The 14,448-nt window shown below is 39.6% G+C and overlaps 1 protein-coding gene across 2 annotated transcripts in view; it reads left to right on the top strand.

Annotated features, from left to right (window-relative positions):
- Positions 1 to 14,448, top strand: part of DNAH11 (dynein axonemal heavy chain 11) — a gene marked incomplete at its 5' end in the record, with an annotated part of 386,720 nt that overhangs the window by 39,554 nt on the left and 332,718 nt on the right. For both annotated transcript variants that reach the window (XM_080701838.1, XM_080701837.1), the window contains 5 exons: positions 9,522 to 9,659; positions 9,959 to 10,083; positions 10,639 to 10,834; positions 13,201 to 13,305; positions 13,447 to 13,839. In XM_080701838.1, coding sequence (XP_080557964.1) covers positions 9,522 to 9,659; positions 9,959 to 10,083; positions 10,639 to 10,834; positions 13,201 to 13,305; positions 13,447 to 13,839 — 957 coding nt within the window. The remainder of the gene's footprint in view (positions 1 to 9,521; positions 9,660 to 9,958; positions 10,084 to 10,638; positions 10,835 to 13,200; positions 13,306 to 13,446; positions 13,840 to 14,448) is intronic.

Genomic DNA, 14,448 nt, shown 5'->3' with positions numbered 1-14,448 from the left:
GCTCCCCTGGCAGCGTTTCACTTCTGAATAACTGGGATTGCTAGGTGGAAGGGGTAAGCACATTCTGCTCTGATCCAGGTGAAATATTAACCTGGTTAGTTGCATTCCCTTCAAATCCAGCTCTCTGAAACACAAACTTTGAATAATGCATGGTTGAATAATGAAGTTTAGTATGTTAACCACTGATTTTTTTTTTTTTTCTTCTGGCATCCACAGTGTTTGAGCTCTCGTACCTTTAGGGCAAGTTTGGACTGGCCAGTGAAATACTGGCTCAACATTAACCTTAGTAAAATGTGAAAAATGCCTGTTAATTCAGAATTTCTTTTTTCTTTTGTACCATTGTTTACATATGTTGGCTTCACCTGCTACTTTGTTACTCTGAAGCAAGTAGCAGTTTCTGTACTAATTTGATCAGGTATAAGACATCATTGATTATCAGACACATCATTGTTTATGTGTCAATAAAGAAAAAAATGTTGCCAACTAATTATGATTCCATTGATTGTGTCATGTAATTTCAGAGTTGTGAAAATATGAATGAATTATTTTGTCACAAAATTGATTAAATATAGTATATGTGTCTTAAAAATTGAATAAAAGAAGCCGGGCATGGCATAGTGGCACATACCTGTAATCCCAGCACTTAGAAAGCTGAGACCGGAAGATCGCAGGTTTGAAGCCAGTCTTGGCAACTTAGTGAGGCCCTCTTCAACTTAGACCCTGTTTCTAAATAAGAAATTAAGAAATAACATCGGGCCAGGGGTATAACTTGGAGGTAGAATGCCTCTGGGTTCCATCCCCTATACCAATTTAAAAAAAAAAAAAAGAATTGCATAAAAGAGAAGCATATTGATAGCTCCCCCAAACTAAAACTTTGTAATGTGGAGAATGGGAATGCTGTGTGAAGCTTGCGTGTAAAAGAAGAGAACTGCAGGTCAAGTGTAAATAAATAATCAGGTGTCAGCCCCAAAGAGAAATTGATTGTCTGCTATCCAGAGAAACACAGTTGGGGGTCATGAGCACAATTTGTTGAGAATAGCAATGCAAAACAACGAAGGAGATGAATTTTTAAAAGATATTGTTTGAGCTTCAAATTCAAATGGCTCAGCCGATGATGCTGAAGCTTCCCCGTGTCCTCTGGCCTCCAGGGAGCATTTTATTCTGGGGAACTGAGGAGGATCAAACGGTACTTTTTTGTTTGGTTTTAAATTCGTAGGGAAAAACAAGATGCTGTTGGCCAAAATATACAGCCTGTTGTTATAAAATAACATGACCTGTTATCTCATCTCTCAGGTCCCTTTACTATCGGATGTAATACTGCCACTATTTTGTCTTTGACTAGATGTTGATCTTTTTTTGTAACCTTTTAGCCAAGAATCATAAGTATTTTTCTTGCTTTTATAACAATTTGACAGTGTTATTTTCAGTGTCTTAGTAGTAGTCTATCATATTTCTGTTGCCGAAACTCATTTTCTTTCATGCTTTTATAAACAATCGCAAGAAAGAATGGGGAGTGAAGTCTCAGTCACAGACGTGCCTTCCCTTTCTAACGCAGGTCTTTCTTCTTCTCCTTCTCACAGCCATGTATTTGGAGTGCACTGAAATGCACACTAGTAGCTAGGCGTGGTTCCACAGGCTTGTAATCCCAGCATTTGGGAGGCTGAGACTGTAAGATTGTGGTTCGAGGACAACCTCAGCTACTTTAGTGAGGTTCTTTGCAACTCAATGAGACCCTGTTTCAAAATTTAAAAAAATAGGACTGGGGGTGTAGCTTGGAGGTAGAGTGCCCCTGGGTTCCATCCCCAATACCACAATAAATAAATAAATACACTAGTTAATTTTTCTAAACCATTTTATCCTACACAACTCTACATATTTGTCCTGTGCTCACTGAGAAGGCATCCAATTTTCTCCTGCCCATATGAATTTTGCAGTGGAGCACTGTCTTTCAGCTCTTGCAAGGTTTAAGGTTGCCTTCTGCAGCACCTACAGATAACAGGCACATAATAAGTGTTGAGGTTAGTTGGACCGACTGGTAGTTTGAGTATTGATATGGCGTGTGATGAAGGGAAGCTGGAAGAGTAAGGGCATAAGAAAAACGGGAGCTTTGTTTATTTTAGGGAAGAAGTTATGTTAGCCGGTATGGGTAGAGGAACTCTGACCATGGTTGTTGGTCCCAAGGAAGAAATATTTTTAGGCTGCTTGCTGAAGATGACGGTGTGATGTCTGCTCTTGGCCAACACATAGGAAGGGCACCAAGCTTTATCCTACCCTGGTATAATACCTTAATACTTCAAAACCTAGAGTGCCCACCCTCACTAAACTCCCACTCCCCCCAAAACCCTAATAAATGGCTCTCTAAAATTTACATGAAAATACACTAATCTGTAAGAAGACTGTTTAGAAAAGAACTTAGGCAATATATAGGTTGAACATACCCAAAAATCTGAGCTGGGTACAGTGGCACAGACCTGTAATCTCAGTACTTAGGAGGCTGAGACTGGAGGATCACAGCTTTGAGGCCAGTCTCAGCTACTTAGGCCCTCCACAACTTAGTGAGACTCAATGTAAAGAATAAAAAATAAGGTTGGGGGTGTAAAATGCCCCTGGGTTTAATTCCCAGTAAAGAGAGAAAGAAGAAAGAAAAAAGAAAGGAAGGAAGAAAGAAAGAAAGAAAGAAATTTAAAGGCTATCCTCAGCAATTTAGCAAGACTCTTCAACAACTTAATGAGACTCAGCAACTTAGTGAGAATTTGTTTCAAAATATAAGATAAGAAAAGACTGGGAAGATGTAGCTAACAGGTAGAATGCCCCTAAGTTCAATACCCAATACAAAAAATAATTAATTAAATAAAAAATCTGAAATCTAAAATGCTCCGGAATTAAAACTTTTTGAGCTCTACCATGATTCCAAAGGTGGAAAATTCTATTCCATGAAACACTTTTGTGTACAATCCTATTGAAAATATCAGGTAAAATTACTTTAGGCTATGTGTGTAAGTTATATATGAAATTTGTATTTATTTATTTATTTATTTATTTATTTATTTATTTATTTATTTATTTATTTATTTATTTTTGTGGTACTGGGGTTCCTGGAAGCCCTTCTACCTCCGGGCTACACTCCCAGACCTATTTTTACATTTTTATTTGGAAACAGGGTCTCCTAAGCCAGCGCGCGCGGCTGGCTTCGAACCTGCGCGATCCTCCTGTCTCTGCCTCCCAAGGGCGGGGATTACAAGCGTGCGCCACCACGCCCAGCTGAAATTTGTATTTAAACCTTGATGCTTCAAGATATCATGTTGTGTATGTAGCGGTGTTCCAAAATTTAAAAAGAAGTCTGAAATAACCAAATATTTCTGGTCCCAAGCATTTCAAATAAGTAATATTTACCCTGTATTTGAAAACTATGATATTGTAAAATACATATAATTAAGGTATCCATAGATTTTTAAACATCTTTGTAAGAGACAAAAACCTAGGAAAAAATATGAATATGTTTGGACAAGAACAGCAGAAGTATGAAAAGCGGCATTACATTATAAAATTGAAAAGTAAAAGAAAATTAAAGTAAACCTTCAAATCTCAAGTGGGCTATTTAGAAGCAGAAATGTGGGAATCAGTCTTTAATGTTCTGAGGTTGATATGAAAGAAAACATCTATATCCTTTATAAAATCTAAGTTCTGTGGCAAAGCCAGATGTGCCAATGAACTTTCTTCTCCTTCTAGAAGGTGATTTTTACATATTTGTAATAATGAATAATTATGATAATGTACACTAAGAGGCTGAAAGTTCTCTGACTACTTTCCGGCTTTACAGTCTCCCCAGAGAATACTTTCTCTGCGCTTTTCCTCTTTGGCTTTTCGTGTTAAGTACCAGCCCAGAGCCGTGTGCACGGCGAGATGCAGCTGGGGAGCTTTGGGCTTGTTTCAGGTGCAGGGAATATGAGAAGTGTTTACAAAAGGGTGTTGTGAAATAAACAGGCTCCCCAAGCGCTGCTGCATTACACTTCTTTGTTAAATCTATGAGCAGTGTTGACTTTTGAATTTACATGGAGCCCAAACTCAATTGGGTAATGGCTGTAAGAAGAGAGTTAATAATTTACGTTTTGCTAGGCAGCAGCTAACCCAGAGGATTTTAAAATATTTAGCAGTTTCTGTTGTGGTTCCAATTGTTGTTACCAGAAAAAAAACACAGAATGGGTTTGTTTATTTATTTATTTATTTATTTATTTATTTATTTTTTGTGGTACTGGGGGTGGAACCCAGGGCTTTTCTACCTGCAGGCTATACTCCCAGACCTATTTTATACTTTATTTGGAAACAGGGTCTCACTAAGTTGCTGAGATCCTTACTCAGTAGCCGAGGCTGGCTTTGAACCTGTGCGATCCTCCAGTCTCAGCCTCCCAAGCGCGGGGATTACAAGGATGCACTACCACGCCCGGCCGAATGGGTTTATTTAAATGCTTTTTTGGGGGCAGTACTGGAGATGGAACCCAAGGGCGTTGTACCTCCAAGCTACACCCCCAGCCCTATTTTTTATTTATTTATTTTTGATGGGTCTGGAACTCAGGGACATTCAACCTCTGAGCTACAACCCCTGCCCTATTTTTTTTTTTCTTTTTGGTGGTACTGGGGTTCCTGGAAGCCCTTCTACCTCCGGGCTACACTCCCAGACCTATTTTTACATTTTCACTTTGGAAACAGGGTCTCCTAAGCCAGCGCGCGCGTCTGGCTTCGAACCTGCGCGATCCTCCTGTCTCAGCCTCCCAAGCGCGGGGATTACAAGCGTGCGCCACCACGCCCGGCACCCCTGCCCTATTTTTAAAAAATTATTCTTTATTTTGAAACAGGTTCTCACTAAGTTGCGGAGGGCCTCACTAAGAAGCTGAGGCTGTCAGTGAACCATTATCCTCCAGTCTCAGCCTCCCAAAGGCTGGGATTACGAGGGTGCACCACCAGGCCTGGCTTCCCAGTCCTATTTTTTTTTTTTTTTTTTTAGATTTTTAACTTTTCAAAGAGGTCTCACTGAGTTGCAAAGGGCCTCGCTAAGTAGCTGAGGCTCTCTGCGAACCGCTATCCTCTGGTTTTAGCCTCCCGAATACTGGGTTTACGAGCATGCACCATCACGCCCTGCTGGATTTACATTTTTGTTTGTATAGTATTTTCATTATGTTTTTTTTTCATTGAGTATAGTTTATAGGAACATTTGCGACATTTTTATAATGAAGCTGGGTTTGTTTGTTTGTTTGTTTGTTTTTGTTTTGGTGGTACTGGGGTTCCTGGAAGCCCTTCTACCTCTGGGCTACACGCCCAGACCTATTTTTATACTTTTTTTATTTGGAAACAGGGTATCTTAAGCCATTGCCGCTGGCTTTGAACCTGTGCGATCCTCCTGTCTCTGCCTCCCAAGGGCGGGGATTACAAGCGTGCACCACCACACCCGGCTGAAGCTGTATTTTTTAAATAAGTTTCAAGGGACACTTAATGTTGTCCTAAGGAAAGAGAACAAGCTTTCTCCCTTTTCATTTTGTTAAGAAGGCGTAAAACTTGGTATACAGTTTTTCTGCCACCTCAAATATGTTTAATTATTTTGAGATGTCTTCTGTTATAGCAGATATTTACACAAGATGCATGGTAATAGTCATATTAAGAAGCCCATACTAAAAAGCAAAACATTTGGCCGGGCGTGGTGGCACACGCTTGTAATCCCTGCGCGTGGGAGGCTGAGACAGGAGGATTGTTCAGGTTCGAAGCCAGCCACTGCTGGCTTAAGAGACTCTGTTTCTAAATAAAACATATAAAATAGATCTGGGAGTGTAGCCCGAAGATAGAAGGCCCCTGGGTTCCATCCCCAGTACCACCAAAAAAAAAAGCAAAATATAGTATTTCCCTTTTATCCAAGACCCCCCACTGCATGCCTGACACCACAGACAATACTGCTTCTATGTAAACTTATTTTTCTATGCATACATACCCATAATTAAGTTTAGTTTATAAATTAGGCATGGCAAGAGTAACAATGGTAGCTAATAATAAAAAGAACAATTATAACAATATAATGTGATAAAAATTCTCTGTCCATTTATCTAATTTTTGTTTAATATTTTTGGGCTGCAGTTGACCACTGGTAATTGAAACTGGAGAAAGACAAACCTTGCATGACGGGGCGTGCGGTGACATAGCTTTCGATGGCACCTTAGCCAGGAAATGAGGCTCCACAGTGAAGCGTGGACCAGGTGCTGGAGGGCCTGGATTTAAGTCCTGGCTCTTGCCAGGTGTGGCCACACACATTTGGGAAGCTGAGACAGGAGAATCGTAGATTCGAAGCAGCTTATTGAGGCTCACAGCAACTCAGTGAGACCCTGTTTTGTAGCTCAATTCATAATAACCAAATCATAGAACCAACCTAGGTATCCATCAACAGATGAATAGATTACAATATTATGCGGTATACACACAATGGAATTCTACTCAGCAATCAAGAATAAAATAATGTCATTTGCAAGAAAATAGAAGGACCTGGAGGACCTTCTATGCTAAGTGAGATTAGCCAGTCCCCAAAAGTCTTATGTTTTCTCTAATATGTAGAAGCTAGGGAGTAATTGGGGTACCAGAGGGACTTCATACATGAGAATACTAGTGCCAGGCTATACCCTGTATGGGGTAAGGGGGAGTGGGGAGTGAGCTGGGGAAAGCCCACCAAGTGCTCTGTGCATGCATACAACTATCATAATGAACTACATTATGATATGAGACTATAATGCACCAGTAAAAGTTTAAAAACCATTACAGACGCACAGGAAAAAAAAAGAAATAAAATAAATAAAAAGTAAACAAATCCTAGCTCTGTCATATGAATTTGGGCAAGTTACCTCTCTCCACAACTCAGTTTTCTCACCTGGAACATGTGATAATAGTACTATTTATTTAGTTATTTAATGGTAGTGGGGGTTTAACCCAGAGGTATTCTTTCTCTGAAATATACCCAAACCCTATCTTTTTTTTTTAAATAGGGTCTCAGTTGCTGAGGGCCTCATTAAGTTTCTGAGGCTGGTTTTGAACCTGTAGTCCTTCTGTGTCAGCCTCCCAAGTACTGGGATTACAGGTGTGTGCCACCACACTCAAATAGCACTTTTAAGGCCTTAAACATACAAGGCATATACTCTATGAAAACACTGGTCATATTAAAAATATTATTTTAGTTACAACATTTTGCTAGCATCCAAAGCCTTTTCCTGTTGCCATCCAAAGCTTTTTCCTGTTGACAGAATCCACATGGACAGTGATCGGGAAGCCCACGGGAGTCCAAGGTTGCTCACGCAGGTAGCTCAGCTTTGTGATACCATCGGTGGAGGTTAGTCTGAAATCCAGGGCATGTCCTTGCGCTAGAAAGTGTAGGCACCTGTAGCACAAGTGTCACCCTTGTGCTTTGCTGGTGCTGTGCTCCTGTTCGGTCCACGTGCCTGCTTTTTTGTGTCTGGCTCTCTGATGGCTTCCTCTGCTTGCTGGGAGTTTTGCTCACTTAGAACATTAGGCAGTATGGATTCAGCCAGCCCCGTGCTGACTTTTTCCGAGAAACAGTGAATCTGAGTAGCTCAAGGCATTGGTTTGAGCCAGGACATTCATGGCACAGGAGGTGTCCGCCTGTGGAGCGGTTGATTTTCTACAATGACCACTGACTGCTACCCAGACCATGGTCCAGGTGTCTAGGTCTTGTAGATGCACCAGGGGCTGTGGGTTGAAGAGTCTCCATGACTGGTACATTTGGTATAATTATTGGTGGTATTAACAGGAAGTCCTTGATATAGAAAAGGATATTCTTTTGTTTCTTGTGGCACTGGAGACTGAACTCAGGGCTTCCTGCTTGATAGGCAAGTGCTCTCCCACTGAACTACAACTCTAGCCCTTGGATATAGATGTTTTTGTTTTGTTTTGTTTTTTGTAGTCCTGGCAATGGAAGCCAGGAACATTCTACCTCCGATCTGCACCTCCAGCCCTATTTTTTTAAATTCTTTATTTTGAAACAAGATCTCACTAAGTTGCAGAGGGCACCACTAAGTAGCTGAGGCTGGCCATTAACTACAGTCCTCCTGTCTCAGCCTCCCAAGTTCTAGGATTACAAGCATGCAGCACCATGCCAGGCCCCACATCCTGTTTTATTTTTCATTTGGAAACAGAGCCTCGCTAAGTTGATGTGAGCCTCACTGAGTTGCTGAGACTGGCTTTGAACCTGTAATTCTCCTATCTCAACCTCCCAAGTACTGGGATTACAGGCCTGTACCACCATGACTGATTTATATTCTTACATTTAAAGAGTATGCATGTAGGAGGGAAAAATAAATAACATGTTTGTAAATATTGCTTCTATTCTTTTTTTTTGGGTGGGGGGTGTTAGGAATTGAACTCAGGGGCATTCTACCTCTCAGCTATACCCCCAGCCTTTTTTATTTTTTATTTTGAAGTAGGGTCTCCCTAAGTTGTAAAGGCTGGCCTGGATCCTACAATCCTCCTGTCTCAGCCTTCCAAGTACTGAGACTACAGATGTGTGTCACTGTGCCCAGCCCAGCTGCTTCTATTTATATACACAAATCATCTTCAAAAAATGTTTCTTGATGGGCGTGGTGGCACACGCTTGTAATCCCAACATATGGGAGGCTGAGACAGGAGGATCATGGTTCACAGTCAGCCTCAGCTATTTAGTGAGGCCCTCTGCAACTCAATGAGACCCTGTTTCCAAATAAAGAATAAAAAATAGGGTTGGGGGTATAGCTCAGAGGTAGAATGCCCCTGGGTTCCATCCCCCGTACTGAAAAAAAGTTTCTTGACATCCAACAGGAAGTAGTTGTGAGCAGGGACTGCTAACAGACGGTTCATTCCTGACCCCTTTCAATTTCCACTGAAAAAGAGAAATTACATCTAGATTTTGGTTTATCGGAAGCATAGAAATTTAGTAAGATAAAAAAATTAAGGCATTGCAGGATACTTTGTGTGGTTCTACACTCTTTTTTTTTTTATGGTACTGGAGTTCCTGGAAACCCTTCTACCTCTGGGCTACACTCCCAAACCTATTTTGATATTTTTTTAAATTTGGAACCAGGGTCTCTTAAGCCAGCAAGGCTGGCTTCGAACCTGTGTGATCCTCCTGTCTCCACCTCCTGTCTCCACACCTGGCTGTTCTACACTTTTCTATCGAGATTTAATGGGGAAAGTTATGTGTGCTAAATATTTGTATTAAAAGCTTATAATTCTGCTGGGCGTGGTGGCGCACGCTTCTAATCCCCACGCTTGGGAGGCGGAGACAGGAGGATCACGCAGGTTTGAAGCCAGCTTTGCTGGCTTAAGAGACCCTGTTTCCAAATAAAATATAAAATAGGTCTGGGAGTGTAGCCCAGAGGTAGAAGGATTCCATCCCCAGTACCACCACAAAAAACAAAACAAAACACAAACAGAAAAAAACCCCACAAAAATGCTTATGGTTCTTAACCTTTCTTTAACTTTTAACTTTGATTTTTTTTTAGCTTTTGACTGTATTTGGGAATTTTCTAGAGAAACCAGTTGTCATGGAAATTTTCAGCCCACATTACAGTACACTAGTGAACATGCTTAATACAGAGTTGGATATGTGTAAGCAATTGTATAATGAACACATGAAGCAGGTAAGTTCTGGTAAGGCTAAGTATATACGCAATATTGGTTTTTGTGGGTAGTGGTCATCACCTAGAACTGTATTTGATTGTGTCTAAAGATGAAATTTAGGCACAAATATTTTATACTCTTATTAAATTGGTTTCTTTGTGGAAACGAAGAACTTGCTTTGGGACTATAAGTCTTCCAATTAAGTTATTAAACACATATGTTTTATACCAATGTAAAAGTACCAAAACTAACAAATGTTTACAAGGTTGGAAGGAACTTTGACTAAATTCTTCCTCTTTGCCCAAATATCAACTTGCAGATTGAATTTGGAGATGTTATTCTTAACAAGAATATGCCATTTACCTCTGGAAATATCAAATGGGCCAAAGAGGTGCTCGAACGCCTTCAAATGTCTTGGTCCAACTTTGTATCTCTCCGTTACTTGTAAGTAATGGAGATGAATTTCCTGTCTTGCTTCCTGGTGAATTATTCTAAGGCGGGCTTTCTATGGGTCAGTGAGCTGATCATATTAGCACTCTGAGAGTAATTTTGTTTTCTGCACTGGCTGGGCTTGTTGGGAAGGCTTCCTCTCTATGACTTTGGAATACTTTTGATGGGACTCCGAAGCTCGTTGTTGATATGTCTTCAGGTCTTTTCTTCCTTTTCTCTTTTCCTTTTCATCCACAATGTTTTTGGAAAGGTATTTTTTGTATTATGTATTATTTCTCCAATAACAAACACCTTTTATTTTGTAGTTCTCTGTGTCTTCTTCATCTCTTTGTAAATTGGCAACTTGTTGGTACTGATATTAAGTAGAATTTTTGGAGTTCTGTTCATTTATAACTATATTTTAAAGGAAAAGCATGATTTTGATACTTATTCTTTCTCTTGCTGTTTATAATGTATAATGTAATCATGTCTATTTTATTGTGCATTGTATTATTGTAAAATAAACTAAAATCAAAACATAGAAAAGCAAAAACACCTTATTCCTTATAGATTTGGGGACCATCCTGATGAAGCTGTTACTTATCAGAAATATGTTGAAATGACCACTTTGCTAGACCAATTTGAAAATCACATCTATAACGAATGGAAAAGTAATGTGAATGAAATCTGTGAATTCAACTTGAATCAACCATTGGTTAAGTTCAGTGCCATAAGTGGTCTTCTTAGTGTCAACTTTGACCCAAAGGTAGGAATATAGCTTACTAAGACATTTTATAGATGCTATTCTTATCATAGGTATATTTTTGAAATACTTTATGATATACTTAGAAGTATATTTCCAACCACTTGTACTTTATTTTGGGAAAATGTTAGCATTGCGAGGATTATAAACAACTTGTAGTAGGTCTTTATTTTAGAGATGTGTTTTCTAAACTCTTAGTTATTCTTTATTAGTATATCTTATAATTATTTCTTTACCACCCGCCTTATTATATAGCGAGCTATTGAGGGTAGGGTCCATTCCTTTCTTCTTTGTGTTCTGTCTCTTTGGCATAGTTTCTGACATGCAGTAATATTTAGTGATTGTTGGCTCAACCAAACTGAATCATTAGTCTTTATCAGATGGTTTCTGGCATGAATATTTTTGTAACACATACCAGCTTTTTAGTTAATTAAAATTGATCGGGTAAGTGAAAATTTGAAGAATACACAAACTAAATGGAGTAAAGACTGTCATAGTTTTGGTGGACTAAGGTAGGTAAAGTTTTGTCATGATTTTTTAAAATGGAAAATAATTTAGTATATGGTGGTCAAACTGGTGCTAATTTAAAGAGGCTTTTTTTTTTTTTTTTGGTGGTTCTCGGGATGGAACCCAGGGCAATTCTACCTCCGAGCTACATTCCCAGCCCTATTTTTTATTCTATATTTTGAAACTGGGTCTCACTGAGTTGCAAAGGACCTCATTAAGTAGCTAAGGATGGCCGCGAACCATGATCCTCCTGTCTCAGCTTCTTAAACGCTGGGATTACAAGTGTGCCACCATGCTCAGCTCTAGTTTTATAAACAACATAAAAATATTAATATCAAGGATGATATAAATAGTTAATATCTAGGATGAGCATTGCTTTTATTGAACAGGCTTTTGATATCTCATCATACATCATATAGCAAAGGGAAATTTCATGTTGTCTCATAACTTTATTATATTATATAACAATGAGAGTATAAAAACATTATTAACAATTATATATACATCTGTGTAAATAAATTATATAGTATGTGTATATATAATAAACATTACATGGATATACATATATGTATATGTGACATATATATAAACATGTATATACTCACATAGGTGTGTGTGTGTGTAAAATATCCCCAAGTCTTTTAGCTTGTTCGATAAGAGGTTTCATTTAGCTACTATAGATATGATTCTTTACAATAACAGAAGAGGTTATTTGTAAGTTTCCGTGACCAAAACACATAGCTTAAACATCTGAATCTTTCAGGTAGTAAGATAATCTATCTCTGTTGGTGATTACCAGTCTTTCCTGGCAGTCCCAAGGCATGCCTAGGAGGTAGGAGAGTCAGGTCCACTAAGTTTGAGAGTCATACCCTGCACTCTAATTCTGACCTGTTTCTCTCTAAAATATATACAAAGAATAGCATTACTCTATTTTGTTAATGAAAATCAGTAGACATACATTAAACTTTTTTGTGTGTGTGTGTATGTGGTACAGGAGATTGAACCAGGGCATTCTACTTGTGAGCTACAGCCCAGCCCTATTTATTTTTATTTCTAAATCGGGTCTTTCTGTGTGCTGCCAGCCTTGAACCTCTGATCCTCCTGTTTCAGCCTCCCAAGCGCTGGGATTCCTGGCATGTGCCACCACTCCTGGCTATGCATCAGTGTTTGATCTAGAGAACTGAGGATTCTCTCTACCACAAAACCTGTTTATGGAGTCTAAGTCCTTGAAATGTTTTAGGGATAGTTCAAATTACCTTCGGTTCAACCAATATATACAAGCTTATTTTCCCTCTGAAAAAGATTATGACAAATACAAATATACTACAGTCCACCAGAAGCATGACAGGTTTTTATTTAGTATAGAGCATGTGGACTTTCCAAATTGTTGGCTTTTTTCCCCCAATGTGGAGAGGTGAACTCAGGGCATTCTTCCTCTGAGTTACACCCCCAGCCCTTTTTATTTTTTGTTTTGAAACAGGGACTTGCTGGGTTACCGAGAGTCTTGCTATATTGCTGAGGCTGTCCTAAACCTGTGATCTTCCTGTCTCAGCCTCTCAAGTACTGGAAATATAGGCATGTGTCGCCACACCCAGCCAGATTCTCCAAACCTCAACTTTCATGATGGAATTTTAACTAAAAAGCTGGTGTATGTTATAGATATAGTAGAGTTCATAGGCATTTATTTTATTAATGAATATATGAGTTTTTATTTTAATCATATAAAGCAAAAGTCTATTTACCTTGATGATTTGGAGATAGACTAATCACTGGATGAAATATTAAGAGTTTCAGGTTTAACATGTGTTAAAATAAAATGATGTTCTTAAAACCAGCAATAATCCTTGATTTTCTTTGACCAGCTGGTGGCTGTGTTGAGAGAAGTGAAGTATCTTTTGATGCTGAAGAAATCTGACGTGCCAGATTCAGCCTTAGCCATCTTCAAGAAAAGGAACACTATTTTAAAGGTTTGGGGGTACTGGGTATCTTTTGAATAGAAATATTTTGAATTTCAAATATGAGCAGGCAGAACTATGACGTTTTGATACCTCCAGGAGAGAAGGGAGTTAACGTTTTGGCCCTTTCTGTTTTGGGTATTCCTTACTCAGTACATTGGGAGTCTTGAACTTCTCGTGCAAGGATACAATAGGCTGAAGCAGTCTCTTCTGGAATTCGAGTACCCACTGATCGAGGATGAGCTGGGGACTATTGATGAGCAGCTGCGAGCGGCGCTGGGCTGGCTGACCTGGCGGGATGACTGCTGGGCTTACGTGGAGCAGGTGCAGGTGGCCACCGCGGAGCTGGAGCGCAGGGTCGCTCGCACCCAGGACAACGTGCGGGAGGTCCAGCAGACCATGCGGGCCTGGGCCGAGTGTCCGCTTCTGCCCCGGAGGGAGCACAGGAGGGAGCTGGCTCTGACCCTGGAGGACAAGGGAGACCTGTTTGCTAAAAAATACAAGTTAATCCAAGAAGATGGCCACAAGATACACAACTTGGTAGAGGTAATTGCTTTTAAAGTTTCAAGTTATTGATCCTTTTAATTTAGTTTAGAAAAAGAGCACAAACCCTTCACCAGTATTGTAGGAGTCTTTTATTGAGCTTGAAAGACCTTTATGGCTTCATTAAGCATTTAAGGCAGAAGGATTTGTGTTGCTTGCCTATGATTTCTACAGCCCTCAGGACCCTCAGTCCTGAGGAAAGAGAATAGATTGTGAGTTGTTTTAATGAAATAGAAAGGCTGAAGGTGGAGTCCCTATCTTTGTTGCACTCACTCTCTTCTGGATACTATTAAATAGCCACCACTATTGTTTATTTTTTCTGGTACTGGGTTGAACCCAGAGGTGCACCCTCATCCCTATTTTGTTTTTATTTTTGAAACAGGGTCTCACTAAATTGCTTGAGGGTCTTGCTAAGTTTCTGAAACTGGCCTCTAACCTGCAATCCTTCTATCTCACCCTCTCAAATACTAGGATTATAGGCATATACTGCCATGCCTCACTTGCCACTATTTGTTGAATGTCTGCTAGGTGGCAGAACCTTATTAACATCATCTTGTGTAGCCCTCCCAACCATCTTCAAACAAAGGCAGCAGCCATTACTTCCTTGTAACA

This window comes from Muscardinus avellanarius (assembly GCF_963383645.1).
Source record: "Muscardinus avellanarius genome assembly, chromosome: 9".
In the NCBI taxonomy this organism is placed as follows: domain Eukaryota; kingdom Metazoa; phylum Chordata; class Mammalia; order Rodentia; family Gliridae; genus Muscardinus; species Muscardinus avellanarius.
The sequence above is the reverse complement of the archived record's forward strand: the minus strand, read 5'-3'. Positions and strand labels throughout refer to the sequence as shown.